Below are 22732 nucleotides of genomic sequence, written 5' to 3' on the forward strand. Positions count from 1 at the left end.
GTATCTTATACAATATGTTGTACATTACATACTCCTGACTCATTCTCTCTCCCCTCTGCTATATATACACATAATATGTATTCTCTCTTTTGTTACACCCATTTCCTACCAGCTGGACATTTTATATCGGATGATGTGATTGGAGCACAGACTTTTACATGTAGATAATAATGTGATAACATCCTCCAACTTTGGAGCCTTAAACAGAAAGTGATGATGAGGGGGAGGAGTCAATAACCCAATGATGGAGGTCTTCAGGATCAGTCCAGTCTTCATCTTGGTTGTTCTCCCCCATCCTCACTCTCTGACCTCTAGTGGGGCTCAGCCCGAAGTTATTCATGACTAAATCATGGACTAAATAAGGAAGTGCAGGACTTCTTGTGTTGGGAAGATGATAATGAGTGATAAAGGGGGTGGGGACACTTGTCCTATAATCCCCTCATCACTGTCACTCCTATAAAAGACAGTTCTCATTGTTTCCTCACTCTCTGACTAAGGTCCATGAATGAAGAAATGATCTGGTAGGAGATCAGAGGACCCATTTACTAGTTACCTTGAGGGTGGAATTGTAAGATCCTCGGAGACAAAGCTGCCTGATGTGGGCAGAGTCCTGGTTTAGGGGAACCAATCAGCTCATGTCTAGTAATAATCTTTGTATTTCTATTTTAGTAGATGGACGGGAGATGAGGAAAACCTCAGAGGATTGTCTCACTTTGTCTCCAGACTGTAAAGTAGAAGATGAGGACATCACACAGTATAGTCCAGGAGAAAACCCGACTACCTCAAATGTCCATCCGGCACCACACAGTGTAGATGGACCATCGTATTCCTCTTATCCTGAGGAACCTCAGACTGTGCGGGATGGTGCCGGACCATCTTATTCCTCTTATCCTGAGGAACCTCAGACTGTGCGGGACGGTGCCGGACCATCGTATTCCTCTTATCCTGAGGAACCTCAGACTGTGCGGGACGGTGCCGGACTATCGTATTCCTCTTATCCTGAGGAACCTCAGACTGTGCGGGACGGTGCCGGACCATCGTATTCCTCTTATCCTGAGGAACCTCAGGCTGTGCGGGACGGTGCCAGACCATCGTATTCCTCTTATCCTGAGGAACCTCAGACTGTGCGGGACGGTGCCAGACCATCGTATTCCTCTTATCCTGAGGAACCTCAGACTGTGCCGGACGGTGCCGGACCATCGTATTCCTCTTATCCTGAGGAACCTCAGACTGTGCGGGACGGTGCCAGACCATCGTATTCCTCTTATCCTGAGGAACCTCAGACTTTGAGGGACGGTGCCGTCCTTCCAACAGACAAGAGGTTTTCCTGTACTGAGTGTGGGAAGTGTTTCCGTTTAAAGTCTGGTCTTACTGTTCATAAAAAAATTCATACAGGTGAGAAGCCACATTCCTGTTCTGAGTGCGGGAAATGTTTTATAAAAAAATCAAAACTTGTCACACATCAGAGGTCTCACACGGGTGAGAAGCCGTATTCCTGTCCTGAATGTGGGAAATGTTTTGCAGTTAAGTCGCTTCTTGACATACATCAGAGGTCACACACGGGTGAGAAGCCGTATTCCTGTCCTGAGTGCGGAAAATGTTTTACAGCTAAGTCCAGTCTTTATCCTCATCAGAGGTCTCACACGGGTGAGAAGCCGTATTCCTGTCCTGAATGTGGGAAATGTTTTTCAGTTAAGTCATATCTTGACAGACATCAGATGTCGCACACGGGTGAGAAGCCATATTCCTGTTTTGAGTGCGGGAAATGTTTTTCAGTTAAGACGAGTCTTAGCAAACATCAGAGGTTGCACACGGGTGAGAAGCCATATTTCTGTCCTGAGTGCGGGAAATGGTTTTCAGATAAGTCAGATTTTAACAGACATCAGATGTCGCACACAGGTGAGAAGCCGTATTCCTGTGATAAGTGCGGGAAATGTTTTTCAGTTAAGTGGCTTCTTGACACACATCAGAGGTCGCACACGGGTGAGAAGCCGTATTCCTGTGATGAGTGCGGAAAATGTTTTACATCCAAGTCCAATCTTTATCCTCATCAGAGATCACACACAGGTGAGAAGCCATATTCCTGTCCTGAGTGCGGGAAATGTTTTTCAGATAAGTCAGATCTTAAGAGACATCAGATGTCGCACACAGGTGAGAAGCCGTATTCCTGTCCTGAGTGCGGAAAATGTTTTTCAGTTAAGTCAAATCTTAGCAAACATCAGAGGTTGCACACGGGTGAGAAGCCGTATTCCTGTCCTGAGTGCGGGAAATGTTTTTCAGTTAAGTCAAATCTTAGCAAACATCAGAGGTTGCACACGGGTGAGAAGCCGTATTCCTGTCCTGAGTGCGGGAAAGGTTTTTCACAGAAGGCCCATCTTTACAGACATCAGAGATCACACACGGGGAAGAAGCCACGTTCCTATCCTGAGTGAGTGAGGGGGTGTATTGTAGTAAAACTGCCTAAATTTGCATGTGCAACCGTCACATATACAAAAAAAATGTCAACCGGGACATAAGTGTAGCAGTGACATCAGTGCGTCGCTCCGCCCTACGTGTTTCGTCATATGTTTGACGTCGTCCAGGGGCACCTTTTTAAGAGCAATAAAATTTGAGGATTTTACTCTATGCAGAGCCTCTTTTAATTTTCGGATGTCCGTAGGGTTCAATATTGAGTTGGCCCACCTTTTGCAGCTTCAACTTTTCTGGGAAAGCTGTCCACAAGGTTTACAAGGGTGTCTATGGAAATGTTTGACCACTCTTCCATAAGCGCACTTATGAGGTCAGGCACTGATGTCGGAGGAGAAGGCCTGGTTCGCAGTCTCCGCTCTAAATTATCACAAAGGTGTTCGCATTGAGGTCAGGCCAGTTAAGTTCCTCCACCCCAAACTCGCTCATCCATGTCTTTTGGAAGAATGGTCAAACATTCCCATAAACACACTCCTAAACCTTCCCAGAAGAGTTGAAGCTCTTATAGATGCAAAGGGCGGGGCCAACTCAATATTCAACCCTACGGACTAAGACAGGGATGCCATTAACTACTTGCCGACCTGCCGCCGTAGTTTTACGGCGGCAGGTTGGCTCCCCTGCGCGAGAGCCCGTAGCTCTACGTCGGCTCTCTCGCAGGCCCCCCGCTCGCCACCGACTCCCGTGCCCGGCGGGCGCGATCGCCGCCGGGCACACGCGATCGCTCGTTACAGAGCGGGGACCGGGAGCTGTGTGTGTAAACTGGTCCTATCAGGGGGGAGAAATGCTGATACTCTGTTCATACAATGTATGAACAGAAGATCAGTGATTTCACCTAGTAAGGCCACCCCCCTACAGTTAGAACACACCCAGGGAACATACTTAACCCCTTCCCCACCCCCTAGTGTTAACCCCTTCACTGCCAGTGGCATTTTTATAGTAATCCAATGCATTTTTATAGCACTGAACGCTATAAAAATTCCAATGGTCCCAAAAATATGTCCGAAGTGTCCGCCATAATGTCGCAGTACCGAAAAAAAAATCGTTGATTGCCGCCATTACTAGTAAAAAAAAAATATTAATAAAAATACCCCCTATTTTGTAAACGCTATAACTTTTGCGCAAACCAATCAATAAACGCTTATTGCGTTTTTTGTTTTTTTTAATGAAAAATAGGTAGAAGAATACGTATCGTCCTAAACTGAGGAAAAAAAAGTTTTTTTATATGTTTTTGGGGGATATTTATTATAGCAAAAAGTAAAAAATATTCATTTTTTTTTCTAAAATTTTCGCTCTATTTTTGTTTATAGCGCAAAAACTAAAAACCGCAGAAGTGATTGAATACCACCAAAAGAAAGCTCTATTTGTGGGAAAAAAAGGACTCCAATTTTGTTTGGGAGCCACGTCGCACGAACGCGCAATTGTCGGTTAAAGCAATGCAGTGCCGAATTGCAAAAAGTGCTCTGGTCTTTGGGTAGCAATATGGTCCGGGGGTTAAGTGGTTAAAGTTCATGTGTGTGTAAAGGCAGGCGTCCCAATACTTTTGGTAACATAGTGTATGTGGATTACACGTGTTTCTCAACTGCCCTAGAGCTTGGGTTAATGACTGTGCTCTTGGAATACAATTGTCTCCTAGTTGTCCATCAATGGCTGAGGGTAAAGGCTGTACAAATAATGCTGTTGCCCGTAGGAACCTCTGCGGAAAAGTTTGTTTCTGTCGAAAACAAATGCTTTGCTATTTCCACCAAGGTACCAGCTGCCAGTGTATATAGAGTTGTCCTCCAAATTGTTGCTGAATTCAGTTTTGGACATCCTGTAACCCCTCATCCCTATCCAAGTTATATTCCCTCAATAAAACATTAAAACAAGCCCGAGGACTGGTTTCTGTGTCTGGATGCAAGTTGGAAAATGCGTGTTGTCTGGCTGGGCAGGGATAGGGGGCCCCAAAATTCCGTTGGCCCTCTAGGGGTTGCGCTACGCTTGTACACAATTGTCCCCATAAAGCAAAGCTCCACTTCTGTAAATGGCACTTTTTTGGGGATAAGCGGGTACGGAGGTGTGAGTAAGGAGGGAGGAGCTCTGCATACTGGAGGGGGGCTCTTTGTACTGGGGGTGAGAGGAGGAGTTCTGTGTACTGGGGAGAGAGGAAGAAGAGGGAAACTTTGTATTTGTGGGTGAGGGGCTCTGAGTACTGGGGAATGGTTTGAGGGAAGGCCCTGTGTGGAAGGGGGAGCTATGTTTACTGGGGTGGGAGGAGTGGCCTCTCATGCCTCCTCTTCTGTAAATGGCACTTTTCTTGGTTATAAGCGGGTACAGGGGTGAAAGGAAGGAGGGGGAGCTCTGTGTACTTGGGGTTGGGAGGAGGGGGGAGTGCTGTGTACTGGTATGAGAGATAGGAGGGGGAACTGTGCAAAATGGAGAGGAGCTCTGTGTACTGGGGGTGGTAGGAGGAGGAGCTCTGTGTACTGGGGGGAGAGGAAGAAGGGGGAAACTTTGTACTTGGGGGTGAGGGGCTCTGAGTACTGGGGAATGGTAGGAGGGAAGGCCCTGTGTAGTAGGGGAAAAGGAAGGAAGGGGGAGCTATGTTTACTGGGGTGAGAGGAAGGAAGAGGAGCTCTGTACTTGGGGGGGGGGTTGTGTACTGGATGGAGAGAGGGGAAGGGGAGCTCTGAACCTGGGTGGTTTGAAACTTTATAAATTGGGGTTTGGAGGAAAGGGAGCTCTGTTTACTGGGGGGAGGAGGGGGGGCTCTACACTTAGAGGGGCTCTGCATACCGGGGGTGCTCTGTGTACTGGGGTGTGGGAAGAGGGGGAGGCTCTGTGAGGGGAGAGCACTGTACTTAGGCCGCATTCACACCTGAGCGTTTTGTCGCCTGAAGCATGAAGCACCAAAACGCTAGAGGGGGAAAAGTACATTATTCTCTATGGAGATGGTTCACATCTCCACTCCAAAATGCCTGAAGCCGAAAGCCTGAAGCTCAAACAAGTTCCGGACCCTTTTTTGTCGCGCGAATTGGGCGGATTTGGGCATTTTAGAACGTTTGTATTCCCCTAAAAAGTAATGGAAACGCTCGATTCAAGCGTCTAGCGCGACAATGAGCGTTTCTACGGGCGTTTTGTCGCTTTAATCTGTTGTGTGAAATAGAACATTTCACCCAGGCAGAAGATAAAAAAATCTACAAACATAGCAACAAGTGATGAAAGAGGTGATCATTTTTCATATTGGCTAAAATAAAAAACGTCGGACAACGCTGTATGCAAAAGCGGGGGTGTGATAAGGGGTAGCCGTTTGCACGGGGGAAGTTTTCCAGTAACCTCAAAATAGGAAAAAGCACTCAACACTGTGTGGCTGTCAGGTCCTGTGCTGGTCATGGCTTGTGGGTCCAGTGCTGGTCATGGCCTGTGGGTTCTTCTGGCCATGGCCTCTGGGAGCTGGCTGCTGGCTTGTGGGTCCTGCTATCCTCTGGCCTGTGGTTTAACAGGCCACTTAACTGGACTTGCTCCCCAGACTTAAGGCTGCCAGCCCTCCCTTGCCACGGACTAAGACTGGGGTGTCATGTAAAGGCAGGCATCCCAATACTTTTGGCAATGTAGTGTATAAGGATATACAGTACAAACATGCACAGCACAACGTCATGCTCACACTACGCCACATTTCTCTGGGCTGCAAATTCTCTGAGCTCCACAAGGTGGTGATCTCACTTTTACCCAGGCAAGTCTCTATGGAAGACAGGAAGTGATGTCACACACAGACAGGAAGTTCCGGGTGAGAGGTGAGTCGGGAGGAAGTGGAGAGGAGACATTGTTGGACCTGGCAGCAGATGAGGTAATAAGATATTATTATTATTATACGGGATTTATATGGCGCCAACAGTTTGTTCTGCACTTTACAACATGAGGGCAGACAGTACAGTTACAATACAGGAGGAATCAGAGGGCCCGGCTCATTAGAGCTTACAATCTAAGAATATTATTTTCTATTTACACCCAGAAACCCCGTCATGTCCGTCCTCTTCCTCCATAGTCACTGTGACGTCTTTTATCTCCAGCAGATGATGATACACACATATATAGTGTGGAGACCTAGATTAACCCCTTCAGGGTCAGAACATTTCCCCACTTACCGGGCCGGAACATTCCCTTCATTTTGGAGATAAATTCTAGTAATATGCTCCTGTAAATCCAGTAACCTCAAAATAGGAAATTGCACTCAACACTGTCTGACTGTCAGGTCCTGTGCTGACCATGGCCTCTGGGTCCTGCTGGGAGCTAGCCATGGCCTGTAAGTCGTGCTGGGAGCTGGCTGCTGGCATGCAAGTTCTGCTAGCCGCTGGCCTGTGGTTCAACGGTCAAAGTTTTTCACCTTAATGCATTCTATGCATTAAGGTGAAAAAACTTCTGACTATACCGGCCTCCTGTTATACTTCCCTGACCCCTCGAAAGTCCCGCGCTCGGCCCCGACATCCTCTTTGCCGCTCAGCCTGGCCGTTGAATGGCTAGAGCGGATGGATTGAAAGCAGCGCAGCCATTGGGTAGCGCTGCTGTCATTCACATCCAATGATGCGGCGGGCCGAGTAATACAATGAGCGGGAGCAGGCACGCGAGGACTCCACACAATGCGAGGGAGCTCGCATGAATATGTGGAGTTTTTGCGGGGAGGACCAGAGACAGCCGCCGAGGGACCCCAGAAGACGTGGCTCGGGGCCACTCTGTGCAAAACTAACTGCAGAGTGGAGGTAAGTATAACATGTTTGTTATTTAAAAAAAAATAAAAGATCAACGTATTTTGTCTGTTGTCTGCATAGTAACTAAGTTACACTATTGTCTTTAGAGTGAGTAGCAGACGTGTCTCCACCTGATCATAAGTCCTTGAAATGCTAATTTATACTGAGATGAGGGAGAGTCGCTTACTTAACAACCATAAACATGGTAGACAGGAAGACACCGAAAATTCTAATTCTTATGCGAGACGCATGATGACCAACTAGGATTGAATTTTAGCCAATCAGGATTCAATGCCACTTCTGAACCAATGAAAGTAGTCCAGGGGTGTGATTGGTGGGGAATGGTATGAATGAAAAACTTATATAGCGTTACATATGCAAACTGAATCGCCTCAAGGCGCTTGGTATACATTTCCTTCTAATTTGGCCTTCAGAATATGTGGGTCTTGAGTTTTTTCCTGAAGGCCTGGTGATTAATTTCCGTTGGGATATTGGTTGGTAATGCGTTCCACAGTCGGGGTATTTGGACTGCAAATCTTCGTTCTCCTTTTGTCTTGTAACGGGCCTTGGGGATTTGAAGTAGATTTTGGTTAGTTGACTTGAGAAGGTGGTTGGGGTAGCGAACTGAATCGCCTCAAGGTGCTTGGTATCCATTTCCTTCTTTTTAGCCTTCAGAATAGGTGGGTCTTGAGTTTTTTCCTGAAGGCCTGGTGATTCACTTCCGTTCAGATGTTAGTTGGTAACGCGTTCCGCAGTCAAGGTCGTTGGACTGCGAATCCTCGTTCTCCTTTGGTCTTGTACCAGGCCTTGGGGATTTGTAGTAGATTTTGGTTAGTTGATCGAAGGACATGATTGGGGTTATGGTATTTTATTTTCTCACATAAATATTGGGGGGCGATTCCTTGTACACATTTGTGCATCAGGCCTTAAATATGACTCGGTCTTTTACGGCCAGCCAATGGAGGGATCTCGGGGAGGGAGTGATTGATTCCCAGGGTTTTTTTTTCTGTTACCAGTCGTGCCGCCGTGTTCTGAACGACTTGTAACCGAGCAATCTGGTATTTTGGGAGTCCGAGGTAGAGGGAGTTTGCATAGTCGAGCCTGAAGTTGATAATTGTTCCAACCACTATTGCTGTGTCTTCTTTTGGGATGAAGGGAACGAGTCTTCGTAGTAGACGGAGAAGATGGTGGGATCCGCTGACTACTGATCGTATTTGTGCATCCATTGTCATGTCAGAGTCAAAAATGACTTTTGACTTTGGTGATGGTTTTTCCAAAGATGGGCGGTGGCGTCCATGTTGTCCTAGAAAGTCTGTTTCGGTTTGCGTGGAGCAGGAGTTCTGTTTTTGATCCATTGAGTTTAAGGTGACTCTCCGTCATCCGGTTGTCTATAGAAGTAAGACATTGTTCTAGTCCGAGGTATTGGTCCTTTTTGTTGCTAATACGAAAGTAAAGTTGAGTGTCGTCGGCGTAGGAATGGTAGAGTAGGTCCTGGTTATTGATAATTTTGAGGAGAGGGCGGAGATAGATGTTAAATAGTATGGGCGACAGGGGTGATCCTTGAGGGACTCCGCATGACACGGCACGGTACAGCTTTACTGTCTGGGATCGATTTTCCAGGAATGATGTGAACCAGGGTAGATCCGAGTCTGCAACTCTGGCTACTTCTGTGAGGCGAGTCAGCAACATTTTGTGGTCTACTGCGTCAAAGGCAGCACTAAGGTCCAGCAGTATCAGAAGGCATGATTCTTGTTCGTCTGCTGCTTCGAGAACTTCATCCCATATTTTGAGAAGTGCTGTTTCCGTCCCGTGACCTGGACGGAAACCGATTGTAGTGGGTCCAGTAGTTTGTGGGTGTCCAAATGGTGTTGTAGCTGTTGTACTACTGCTTTCTCCATAACCTTGGAGAAGACGTTGAGGCCGGTTATAGGACTGGGTATCCTATCACCACCATTCTTTGTTTCCTTTGTGGTAACTTTCTTTCCTTTATGTATTAGTAATATATATATTTTTAAATTGCAACATCCTTTTTTTGTATTACTTACTTGGTATTTTATTGATAACATCATTGCTTTAGGAGTTTTATCAGCTACGTTATATTTGGTAATATCTGATTATTCTAGCGTTTCTTTTCTGTATAAATAAATTAGATTGTTATCAGTTTTACAAGTTATCATTCGTTAATGATTTTATTGGTTATAGCTGCAACTGCATTGGTTGGTTCTTATATAGACAAAGTTGTACTCACTTAATTCATGTATTATTAAGTGTATAAGTGAGATAGATAAAAATCGCCATATCACAATTATTAGTAATTATGATTTATACACAATAATTTTTGTTACAATAAATGTTTATTATATATTCAGAGTGGAAACCTTGAGGATTATAATAGTGTTATTAAAGAAGAGTACAAGCAAGAGGACGAGGAATATGGTGTAATGAAGGAGCTTTCAGGACACAAGGATATGATGGAGCCGCCTAATACCAGAAACCCACCAGAGAGATGTCCCCGTCCTCTGTATTCCCGGGATTCCACACAGGAAGGTCACACCATCCCCCACCATCATCAGGTAGATGAGGAACAATCACTGATAGTATCATTAGGATCTGTACATCATCTGCATTGTTACCATTGATGTCATTTTTATTCTATATTCAGAGTGGAAACCTGAGAGATCCTAAAGTTGAGGTAAGAGAAGAGATAAAAGAGGAGGATGATGAGGATGGGTTGATGGAGGAGTTTCCTAAAGGACACAAAGATCTGTACCAGGACACCAAGGTGGAGTCATCCAGCTACAGAAACCCACCAGAGAGATGTCCCCGTCCTCTGTATTCCCGGGATTCCACACAGGAAGGTCACACCATCCCTCAATATTGCAAGGTTGGTGGGATGGAGATTGTAAAACACAGACTCATGGAGACGATGTGTGGATTTTTTATGTGATGTCACAATATTAAAGCTCTTATCTTACAGATGATTTTCTCTCTCATTCTCTTGGTTTAGAGTGGAGATCCAATCGATATAGAATTTGAGGTGAAATCAGAAGAAGAAGAGACGTATGTGAGGGATGATCAGCAGTCTATGGAGGAGGATGGAATAACGGGGACATTTATAGAGGAGGACACTCCTACAGAGATCAGCACAGGTGGGTCATTAACACTAAATCCATTCCTCCACCCATACTGCTCACTGATTGGTCCAGAGTAGGGCGGGGACTGGGTGATATCCGCCTGTAATCCCCTGGTCACTTTCCTGAGCTGTGTTCCCCGTCCTGTATTCCTGTATTTCTCTCGGATAATCTTCCTTCTCTGTGCTGCAGACACAATTTATGTATCTAGACTGGATTTATGGAAATTCTGGGGTTCAGTTGGCAGCAAAATGTTGACTCTCACTATAGGCATTGCTCAACCTAGGCACCAGTGGCATGTGTCTTGGGTCTTCTGCCCCATGTCAGGGTATAGCAGGATCTCTATCTTTGCAATTCACCTGGGTTACTTGCTCTGTTATTTGCTGGCTGAGCCGGTGGAGGGATATGTCTGTATAGTCTCAGACCCAAGTCACTGAGTGCAGTCTCAGGAGATGGGAGGCAGCGGTGTGGGATCTCTGCAACTTGTCCCCAGTAAAACATTTAATCCACCACTGATTACTGAACACCAATATTATGAATCCTGACCCTTCACTATATACTCTATATTGTACATTACATACTCCTGAGCCCTGCACTATATATTCTATATTGTACATAATTCTGATACTATATAGTCCTATCTGTTGTATCTTATACAATATGTTGTACATTACATACTCCTGACTTCTCTCTTCCCTCTGCTATATATTCACATAATATGTATTCTCTTTTGTTACACCCATTTCCTACAAGCTGGACATTTTATATCGGATGATATGATTGGAGCACAGACTTTTACATGTAGATAATAATGTGATAACATCCTCCAACTTTTGAGCCTTAAACAGAAAGTGATAATGAGGGAGGAGTCAATAACCCAATGATGATGGTCTTCAGGATCAGTCCAGTCTTCATCTTGGTTGTTCTCCTCCCATCCTCACTCTCTGACCTCTGGTGAGGCTCAGCCCGCTGTTATTCATGACTAAATCATGGACTAAATCAGGAAGTGCAGGACTTCTTGTGTTGGGAAGATGGCAATGAGTGATTGAGGGGGTGGGGACACTCGTCCTATAATCCCCTCATCACTGTCACTCCTATAAAAGACAGTTCTCGTTGTTTCCTCGCTCTCTGACTAAGGTCCATGAATAAAGAAATGATCTGGTAGGAGATCAGAGGACCCATTTACTAGTTACCTTGAGGGGGGAATTGTAAGATCCTCAGAGACAAAGCTGCTTAATGTGGGCAGAGTCCTGGTTTGGGGGAACCAATCAGCTCATGTCTAGTAATAATCTTTGTATTTCTATTTTAGTAGATGGACGGGAGATGAGGAAAACCTCAGAGGATTGTCTCACTTTGTCTCCAGACTGTAAAGTAGAAGATGAGGACATCACACAGTATAGTCCAGGAGAAAACCCGACTACCTCAAATGTCCATCCGGCACCACACAGTGTAGATGGACCATCGTATTCCTCTTATCCTGAGGAACCTCAGACTGTGCGGGACGGTGCCGGACCATCGTATTCCTCTTATCCTGAGGAACCTCAGACTGTGCGGGATGGTGCCGGACCATCGTATTCCTCTTATCCTGAGGAACCTCAGACTGTGTGGGACGGTGCCGGACCATCGTATTCCTCTTATCCTGAGGAACCTCAGACTGTGCGGGACGGTGCCGGACCATCGTATTCCTCTTATCCTGAGGAACCTCAGACTGTGCGGGACGGTGCCCTCCTTCCAACAGATAAGAGGTTTTCCTGTACTGAGTGCGGGAAGTGTTTCTGTTTAAAGTCTAATCTTACTGTTCATAAAAAAATTCATACACGTGAGAAGCCACATTCCTGTTCTGAGTGCGGGATATGGTTTTTAAAAAAATCAAAACTTGTCAGACATCAGAGGTCTCACACGGGTGAGAAGCGGTATTCCTGTCCTGAGTGCGGGAAATGTTTTTCAGATAAGTCGCATCTTAAAAGACATCTGATGTCGCACACGGGTGAGAAGCCGTATTCCTGTCCTGAATGTGGGAAATGTTTTGCAGTTAAGACGCTTCTTGACATACATCAGAGGTCGCACACGGGTGAGAAGCCGTACTCCTGTGATGAGTGCGGAAAATGTTTTACAGCCAAGTCCAGTCTTTATCCTCATCAGAGATCACACACAGGTGAGAAGCCATATTCCTGTCCTGAGTGCAGGAAATGTTTTTCAGTTAAGTCATATCTTAACATGCATCAGAAGTCGCACACGGGTGAGAAGCCATATTCCTGTCCTGAGTGCGGGAAATGTTTTTCATTTAAGTCAAATCTTAACATACATCAGAGGTTGCACACGGGTGAGAAGCCATATTCCTGTCCTGAGTGCGGGAAATGTTTTTCAGATAAGTCAGATCTTAACAGACATCAGATGTCGCACACAGGTGAGAAGCCGTATTCCTGTTCTGAGTGTGGGAAATGTTTTTCAGCTAAGTCCAGTCTTTCCTATCATCAGAGATCTCACACGGGTGAGAAGCCGTATTCCTGTCCTGAGTGCGGGAAATGTTTTTCCGTTAAGTCGCATCTTGACAGCCATCAGAGATCACACACGGGTGAGAAGCCGTATTCCTGTCCTGAGTGCGAAAAATGTTTTTCACATAAGTCTAGTCTTTACACACATCAGAGGTCTCACACGGTTGAGAAGTCGTATTCCTGTCCTGAGTGCGGGAAATGTTTTTCAGTTAAGTCACATCTTGACACACATCAGAGATCGCACACAAGTGAGAAGCTGTATTCCTGTCCTGAGTGCGGGAAATGTTTTTCAGGAAAGTCGCAACTTAACAGACATCAGAGATCTCACACGGGTGAGAAGCCGTATTCCTGTCCTGAGTGCGGGAAAGGTTTTTCACAGAAGCCCCATCTTTACAGACATCAGAGATCACACACGGGGGAGAAGCCACGTTCCTGTCCTGAGTGAGTGAGGGGGCGTATTGTAGTAAAACTGACTAAATTTGCATGTGCAACCGTCGCACATACAAAAAAAACATCAATCGGGACATGTGTAGCAGTGACATCAGTTCGTCGCTCCACCCTACGTGTTTCGTCATATGTTTGATGTCGTCCAGGGGCACCTTTTTTAAGAGCAATAAAATGTAAGGACTTTACTCTATGCAGAGCCTCTTTTAATTTTTCGGATGTCCGTAGGGTTCAATATTGAGTTGGCCTACCCTTTGCAGCTTTAACTCTTCTGGGAAGGCCTTCCACAAGGTTTACAATTGTGTCTATGGAAATGTTTGACCATTCTTTCAGAAGCGCACTTATGAGGTCAGGCACTGATGTCGGAGGAGAAGGCCTGGTTCGCAGTCTCCGCTCTAAATGATCACAAAGGTGTTCGCATTGAGGTCAGGCCAGTTAAGTTCCTCCACCCCAAACTCGCTCATCCATGTCTTTTGGAAGAATGGCCAGACATTCCCATAAACACACTCCTAAACCTTCCCAGAAGAGTTGAAGCTGTTGTAGCTGTTGTATTAAAGTTCATGTGCGTGTAAAGGCAGGTGTCCCAATACTTTTGGCAACATAGTTTATGTGGAGTACACGTGTTTCCAAACTGCCCTACAGCTTGGGTTAATGACTGTGCTCTTGGAATACAATTGTCTCCTAGTTGTCCATCAATGGCTGAGGGTAAAGACTGTACAAATAATGCTGTTGCCCGTAGGAACCGCTGCGGAAAAGTTTGTTTCTGTCGAAAACAAATGCTTTGCTATTTCCACCAAGGTACCAGCTGCCAGTGTATATAGAGAAGTTGTCCTCCAAATTGCTGCTGAATTCAGTTTTGGGCATCCTGTAACCCCCTCATCCCTATCCAAGTTATATTCCCTCAATAAAACATTAAAACAAGCCCGAGGACTGGTTTCTGTGTCTGGATGCAAGTTGGAAAATGCATGTTGTCGGGCTGGGCAGGGATAGGGGGCCACAAAATTTAGTTAGCCCTCTAGGGGTTGCGCTACGCTTGTACACAATTGTCCCCATAAAGCAAAGCTCCACTTCTGTAAATGGCACTTTTTTGGGGATAAGCGGGTACGGAGGTGTGAGAAAGGAGGGAGGAGCTCTGCATACTGGAGGGGAGCTCTTTGTACTGGGGGTGAGAGGAGGAGTTCTGTGTACTGGGGAGAGAGGAAGAAGAGGGAAACTTTGTATTTGTGGGTGAGGGGCTCTGAGTACTGGGGAATGGTTAGAGGGAAGGCCCTGTGTGGAAGGGGGAGCTATGTTTACTGGAGTGGGAGGAGTGGCCTCTCACGCCTCCTCTTCTGTAAATGGCACTTTTTTTTATTATAAGCGGGTACGGGGTGAAAGGAAGGAGGGGGAGCTCTGTGTACTTGGGGTTGGGAGGAGGGGGGAGTGCTGTGTACTGGGGTGAGAGAAAGGAGGGGGAACTGTGCAAAATGGAGAGGAGCTCTGTGTACTGGGGGGAGCTCTGCATACTGGAGGGTAGCTCTGTGTACTAGGGGTGGTAGGAAGAGGAGCTCTGTGTGCTGGGGGGAGAGGAAGAAGGGGGAAACTTTGTACTTGGGGTTGAGGGGCTCTGAGTACTGGGGAATAATAGGAGGGAAGGCCCTGTGTAGTAGGGGAAAAGGAAGGGGGAGCTATGTTTACTGGGGTGAGTGGAAGGGAGAGGAGCTCTGTACTGGGGGGGGGGGGGTTGTGTACTGGATGGAGAGAGGGCAAGGGGAGCTCTGAACCTGGGTGGTTGGAAACATTATAAATTGGGGTTTGGAGGAAAGGGAGCTCTGTTTACTGGGGGGAGGAGGGGGAGCTCTACACTTAGAGGGGCTCTCCATACCGGGGGTGCACTGTGTTCTTCCGAGGAGGGGGGGCAGAGAGCACTGTACTTAGGCTGCATTCACACCTGAGCGTTTTGTCGCCTGAAGCATGAATCTCCAAAACGCTAGAGGGGATTTGCGGATTTGTGCGTTTTAAAACGTTTGTATTCCCATAAAAAGTAATGGAAACGCTCGATTCAAGCGTCTAGCGCGACAATGAGCGTTTCTACGGGCGTTTTGTCGCTTTAATCTGTTGTGTGAAATAGAACATTTCACCCAGGCAGAAGATAAAAAAATCTACAAGCATAGCAACAAGTGATGAAAGAGATGATAATTTTTCCTATTGGCTAAAATAAAAAACGTTGAAGTTCAAAGACAACGCTGTATAAAAACGCGCGAATACGTGTGAATACGCGCGACAAAACGTTGGAAAAAAATGTCCAAAAACGCTACGCTCAGGTGTGAATGCAGCCTTAGAGGGGGAGGTGAGGAGCTCTGTGTACTGGGGGGAGGGGTAGCTCTGTGTCCTGGAGGAGAGGAGGTAGAGGGGATTTCTGTGCACTGGGTGGAGCTCTATGTACTGGGGGTGTGATAAGGGGTAGCTCTTTGCACGGGGGAAGTTTTGTACTTGGGGGGGGGGGGAGCTCTGTGTACTGGGGGGGAGTGAAGGCTCTGTGTACTGGGGGAGAAGAAGGAGTGGGTGATGTAATTGGGAGGAGGGAGCTCTGCATACTGGGTGGGCACTGTGTACTGGGGAGAGGACGGAGGAGGGAGCTCTGTACTTAGGGGGAACTCTGGGTACTGGGAGGAAACGGAGGGGAGCACTGTGAGGAAGGGGAGCTGTAGACTAAAGAGGGATGAGCTTTGTACTGAGGAAAGGGGTGTTAGGGTTCAGGGAAGAGCTCTGTATTGGGGGTGGGGGAGGAGCTTTGTAGTGGTGTTTTTTTTTCTGTGACATTTTTCGATTCAGTGACACCACAGATAGAGAGATTTCTCCCTTCTCCCTTTCAATGAAATCTTTGACTCAGGACCTTTTTTTTCTTTTCGATGTCCCCACCAATTAAGGATTATTTTTTTTCTTTCAGTGACACCACCAACCCAGGTACGTGATTTTGCCCAGGGGAGCCGCCTTGTATATGTACTGTATACGGTTTCCAAGGATGGAATGAGGATGAGTGAGATCCATCCTTGGAAAATGCACAGAGGACTCGTTTCCCTATGTGATGTCTAAGGCCCCGTACACACGACCAGTTTCCTCGGCAGAATTCAGCTTCCGACCGAGTTTCTGGCTGAATTCTGCCGAGAAACCCGGCCGTGTGTACACTTTCGGCCGAGGAAGCCGACGTGGACCTCGGCGAGGAAATAGAGAACATGTTCTCTATTTCCTCGTTGTTCTATGGGAGCTCTCGTCCCGCCGAGCTCCTCGGCGGCTTCAGGGCTGAACTGGCCGAGGAACTCGATGTGTTTGGCACGTCGAGTTCCTCGGCCGTGTGTACGAGGCCTAAGGATGAGCTCTCAGCCGAGCATCGGGATAATGTCTCCCTGCCTGTGATTAGCGCAGCGCGGTGCCGACTTCCTGGCGGGCTCTGCACATGGACTGTGCGAACACGCCGGAGCTCATCCTTAGTGATGTCTAATCACCCCTGCTTTAGTGACTCATTGCCCTATGGTATTTGGGTCCACGTTTTCTGGTAAGCGTACCCATACTATCTGTGGTGGTGGATATCGTCACTATTTATGGATCGATATTATGAATGGTCATCTATGAGGACTTATAATGTAGGGGTACACCTTTTGGTGGCTCCTATTGGACATTTTACCAATAAAATGGACTTGACTCTACTACTATCTTTTCAAATGTTTGCACTTTATACATATTTTATTTGCAATGAAGCGCAGCACTTTTTTATGTCCAAACCCAAGAGATGATTGTAAGTGAAAATCCCAGTGGCTCAGCAGTTTCTGAAATACTCAGACCAGCCCATGTGGCACCAACAACCATGCCACGTTCAAAGTCACTTAAATCCCCTTTCTTCCCCCTTCTGATGTTCGGTTTGAATTTTAGCAAATCGTCTTCACTACATCTAGATGCCTGAATGCAATGAGTTGCTGCTATGGGATTGGCTGATTGGCAATTTGTGTTACCAAATAATTGAACAGCTGTACCTTATAAAGTGACTGGTGAGTGTACACAAAACTGTTCTGGCCAAGCTCTCGATATACCGATGTTCGGCGGAGGAGTGAGAGTTTGGCTCGGCTCGAATGTCTCTCTCAACCAGGATTCTGCAGTGCCCCTGAGGACCTCAGGGTACTGTGGCACCCCGTTTGAGAAAAGGTTAGAGTATTAGAACCTTGACATTTATATGGACACTGATAAAGATGACCTTTTAGGGCATTTGCATCCTTACTAACCGTTGATGTCACCCAGCCCATTCACTTATATGGCTGGGAATCCATGACCACCTAAGCAAATAGGCGGGGAATAGATCATTACACCATTGCCTGATTATGGCCACATGGTCATGTTTAAGCACAAATGTCACCACTATACCTGATGTATTTTTTCATTATCTGTGCCCCTTTCTGATGATCAAGTGCTAGTCAGAGCAGAGGAAATATTTCTTCAGTTTCGGGTGCATGCCCATTCAGCTCCAGACGCATGTTCTTCTGCCTTGGCTCAAGTCCCGGGCCAGCTGCCTGTCTGCTTATCTCCTTGCCTTCCCTGACGGAGTGTTCTATGTCCGCTCCCCACCCAGTAGTAGCCGGGGCCTGCAGAGTAAGACTTGACAGGCTGTGAGGCGGGTGGCGGCCGCGATGGGCAGAGAGACACTGATTGCCGCCATTACTAGTAAAAAAAAAAACATATGTCCCCGGATTTCATTTAAAAAATCTGGTCACCTTATCTTACACCGTCATGAAATCGTTGTTACTGAGAGAACAATATTGTTCATTGCTCATGGAACCCCCTAGAGGAAGCCTTTGGAGGAACAATGTCTAAAAAAGGCTGGACTAGGCAGTAATACGTTTCTATCCCCCTTGGTGGGATTGGAGGTGACCCCTTCTATAAGGATATACAGTACACACACACACAGCACAAGGCCGAGTTCACATTACTAGACACTGCATTTTCTCTGAGCTCCACAAGGTGGTGATTTCATTTCTACCTAAACAGGAAGTGAGGTCAGGTACAGACAGGAAGTGAGGTCAGGTACAGACAGGAAGTTCCGGGTGAGAGGTGAGCTGGGAGGAAGTAGAGAGAAGACATTGTTGGAACTGGCAGCAGAGGAGGTAATAAGATATTATTTCATATATATATATATATACCCAGTAACCCCCGTCATGTCCGTCCTCTTCCTCCATAGTCACTGTGACGTCTTTTATCTCCAGCAGATGACGATACACAAAAATATAAGCTAGAAACCTAGTTTAACCCCTTCATGGTTGGAACATTCCCCTAAAAAAGAACTGACCATATCTCCGGAGCCATAAGTCCTAGGAACTTCAAACTTGATAGAGAGGGGCTCCTTAATGACCTACTGATGGAGGTCATTGATGAGCCCCTTTCTACCAAGTTTGAAGTTCCTAGGGCTTATGGCTCCGGAGATATGGTCTGGATTTATTTGGGTTGCTGGCCTTCAGGAACCCCTGGGGCAGCAGAAACCAAACTTGGTACACACACGGAAGTGATTAAGGAGCCCTGTTCTACCAAATTTGAAGTTCCTAAGACTTATGGCTCGGCAGATATGGTTGGTTCTCTTTGGGTGGCTGGCTCTCCGGAAACCTTGGGCCTCGGACTCTAAACTTGGTAGACACGTGGAGGTGATTAAGGAGCCGGCCGCTCTACCAAGTTTGAAGTTCCTAGGACTTATGGGTCTGGAGATATGGCTCCGGAGATATTGACTGACAAAATCCAAAATGAATGCCGACAAGGTGACACCAGAGCCCGGATCGCTGTCAAGTGCCAGTCGGTTCTCTTTGGGTGGCTGGTTGTCCGGAGGCTGTAGGGCTCAGGAGGACTCTAAGGTAGGGAGAGTGGCTCTTGGTCTATTATGGTCTTCCCAGCTGAACTTATTTTTCAGACCTCCTAACAGAACTGCTAGCTGATGAAAGAAGCCTTCACCATGTTACCATCTCTCTGGTCACATAAAATGTTCCTAGATACCAAGTGGAATTAAGAAGAGCAGTTTTTCACACCTTGGTGAGAACTTAGAGGAGGTCTGTTTGTGTGGCATCGCCTATTGTCGCATACACACGATCATTTTTCAGCATGAAAAAAAAACAACGTTTTTAAAAACGTCATTTAAAATGATGGTGTGTGGGCTTCACATCGTTTTTCAGCTTCTGAAAAACGGCAATTTTTTTTTCGAACATGCTGCATTTTTTCACGTCGTTTTTTAAAATGTCGTTTTTCGTGTTGTTAAAAATGATCGTGTGGGGGCAAAAATGACTTTTTAAACCCGCGCATGCCCAGAAGCAAGTTATGAGACGGGAGCGCTCGTTCAGGTAAAACTACCATTCATAATGGAGTAAGCACATTCATCACGCTGTAATTGACAAAAAAGCGCGAACCGTCTTTTACTAACAAGGAATCGGCTAAAAACAGCCCAAAGGCGAATAGAACTTCCCCTTTAGAGTGCCGTCGTACGTGGTGTACGTCACCGCACTTTGTTCATAATTTTTCAAAAACGATGGTGTGTGGGCAACATCGTTTTTTAATGATGAAGTTGGAAAAACGTTGTTTTTTTTTCATGCCGAAAAACGACCGTGTGTACGCGGCATAACAGGTGGCCAGGGGTCAGGGCGATATTCGGCAGGTCAAAATGTCCAATGAAAAATTTAGCAAATTATAGTTTGATCTATTAGTACAACAACCCTCCTATTACACCCCCCCCTCCCATCCTTATTCCCATCCCCCCACTCAGATATTGTGTGTGATCAATACCATCCAAATAATTTGTCTTTTTTTTTTTTTAAAGCCTATGGCGTGTGTAACACACCCAAAAACTCCACAACTGTTCACAAAAACGTGCAGACGGGTGCAACGTCAAGTGATCCTCCTGTGAAGAGGGACCCAAACCCTGATCCCCCAGGGCGTTAGGCTCCAGACGGGACTGAGGTACTGTGGTCCAAGCAACCAAAGCCGACACGGACCAACTTCCTCGGCGGGACTGCCGAAACAGAACCCTCCCAGTACTAGGTGGGGCTCCCACGAAGGGAGAGCCCATGAGAGCAGGTGAGCTAAGCCAGAAGGCCATGTCTACCCACTCCCAAGACGTTCAGGGCTGGCCCGAGGACCGGCACCCTAATAGTCACACAGTGAACAAAAACGTGCACAAACAAAAATAAGACAAAAACGTGACAAACATAGGCAATAAATAAAATAAAGTGGGGGAAAGGGATAGTGAAGAGGAGAGTGAAAGAAGTGGTCATTGTGTTCAACAATGACCAGGCCCTCTGGCCAGGAATAAAAAATTCCTCCGGTCCTAGCCAAAAGGCCCAGCCCAGGAGGCAGGTGCTAAAAAAAGCGTGTAGCTGGTGCAGTGACCGTGGTACCTTTAAATCAAAGTGTCCCTCACACAAAGTGATTCTCAGATACCCCTGGACTGCCACTCCAGGGGCACATGCACCATAGGCTTTTCCTTCCAAATCTAACCCCCCGAAATAACCATCCAAATAATTCTTCATTTCATTTACCAAAGTTATCTGTCAACATGGAGACCTGTATAGATCAAATGACGGCACCAATGAGGATGGAGGAGGAATGGAGTCACATGACTGAGAAGATACTAAACCTCACCCTGGAGATCATCTACCTGCTGACTGGAGAGGTAAGGAGGATTCTGGGAGGTCACATGACATCACTCTTATTTCTATTAATTAAACACAGACCTGACCAGAGAGGTGAGGAGGATTCTGGGAGGATCTCATAATATTATCCTTGGTCTTTCAGAGTTTTTCTCCTGTAAAGTCTGGTGACAAGGTGACCATCACAATCTCTCTATTTCATTTCCTGAAACCTGAGAGACACAACATGGAGAAGATTCTAGAAGTCACCAAGAAGATGATTGAGCTGCTGACAGGAGAGGTGAGCGGTGCCGGAAATTCTGGGACATTATTCATGGAGGAGTGGGAGCATTTAGAAGGACACAAGGATCTCTACAAGGACGTCATGATGGAGAATCAGCCGCCCCTCACATCACCGGGTAAGAGGAGACTTTATTGTAAAGGAGAAAGCAGTACGGAGGGTCCACCTAGATCCACCATCATCTGATAAACACATAGAAACAATGGCCGGGATTCACATACATCGGCGCATATTTCTGCCGCCGTAGCGCATCTCATATGCGCTACGCCGACGTAACACAGAGAGGCAAGCACAGTATTCACAAAGCATTTGCTTCCAACGTTGCGCCAGCGTAACGTAAATTCATAGGCGTAAGCCGGCCTAATTCAAAGTAGGTGGAAGTGGGCGTGATCTATTTAAATGAAGCGTGCCCCCATGCAAATGATGGACCGAACGAACAGCGCATGCGCCGTCCCGTGGACATATCCCAGTGCGCATGCTCAGAATCACGTTGAATATACTCCCTAAGATACGACGGCTCAATGCCTACGACGTGAACGTAACCTACACCCAGCCCTATTCACGTACTACTACGTAAACAACGTAAAATACGACGGCTGTTCCCTGGTCCATACCTTTTGCATGAGTTGCGCCTCATAGATGGGGAATAACTATAGGCCGGACGTAAGCCTTACGCAAACCGCGTATATTATGCGGCGGGCGCAACTACGTTTGTTAATCAACAGATCTCCCTCATTTGCATATTTGCAATGAGGCGGCCAGCGTAAATATGCGCCCAAGATACGCCGGCGTAGGAAAGTTACGTCGGTCGGAGGAAGCCTATTTTCCGGCGTATCTAGTTCTCTGGGCGCAGCACATAGATACAACGGCGCACATTTACACTTACGTGGCGTATCTCGAGATACGTTGGCGTAAGTGCTACGTGAATCCGGGCCAATGTATTCAGTCAGTGTGTGTGTTTCCTACAGATGGATCCAGTAATGGGAACCCACCAGAGAGATGTCCCTGTCCTCTGTATTCCCGGGATTCCACACAGGAAGGTCACACCATCCCCCACCATCATCAGGTAGATGAGTAGCAATTATTGATAGTTACGATATATAAATACAAGTTTGTGTGTTACAATTAATATTTTATTATATATTCAGGTTCGAAATCTCGGGGATTATAATATTATTGTTAAAGAAGAATATAAAGAGGAGGATGAGGAGTATGGAGTGATGGAGGAGTTTTCAGGACACAAGGATTTGATGGATTCCAAACAGGAAGGTCACACCATCCCTCACCATCATCAGGTAGATGAGGAACAATCACTGATAGCATCATTAGGATCTGTACATTATCTGCATTGTTACCATTGATGTCATTTTTATTCTATATTCAGAGTGGAAACCTTGGAGATTGTAAAGTTGAGGTTAAAGAAGAAAAAGAGACGTATGTGAGGGATGATCAGCAGTCTATGGAGGAGGATGGAATAACGGGGACATTTATAGAGGAGGACACTCCTACAGAGATCAGCACAGGTGGGTCATTAACACTAAATCCA

The 22732-nt window shown here is 46.4% G+C and overlaps 1 protein-coding gene and 1 long non-coding RNA gene across 2 annotated transcripts in view; both read left to right on the top strand.

Moving 5' to 3' along the window:
- LOC120910599 overlaps positions 1–22732 on the top strand; it is a gene marked incomplete at its 3' end in the record, with an annotated part of 60884 nt that overhangs the window by 35508 nt on the left and 2644 nt on the right. The window contains exons 9-10 of the mRNA XM_040322357.1: positions 1278–2415; positions 12057–12966. Of these exons, the coding sequence (XP_040178291.1) occupies positions 1278–2415; positions 12057–12966 (2048 nt within the window). The remainder of the gene's footprint in view (positions 1–1277; positions 2416–12056; positions 12967–22732) is intronic.
- LOC120909558 lies at positions 22212–22610 on the top strand. Its single transcript, XR_005741300.1, has 3 exons — positions 22212–22252; positions 22335–22481; positions 22571–22610. It is a non-coding gene; the product is annotated as an uncharacterized LOC120909558 (long non-coding RNA).

This window comes from Rana temporaria, chromosome 8 (genome assembly GCF_905171775.1).
Source record: "Rana temporaria chromosome 8, aRanTem1.1, whole genome shotgun sequence".
In the NCBI taxonomy this organism is placed as follows: Eukaryota; Metazoa; Chordata; class Amphibia; order Anura; family Ranidae; genus Rana; species Rana temporaria.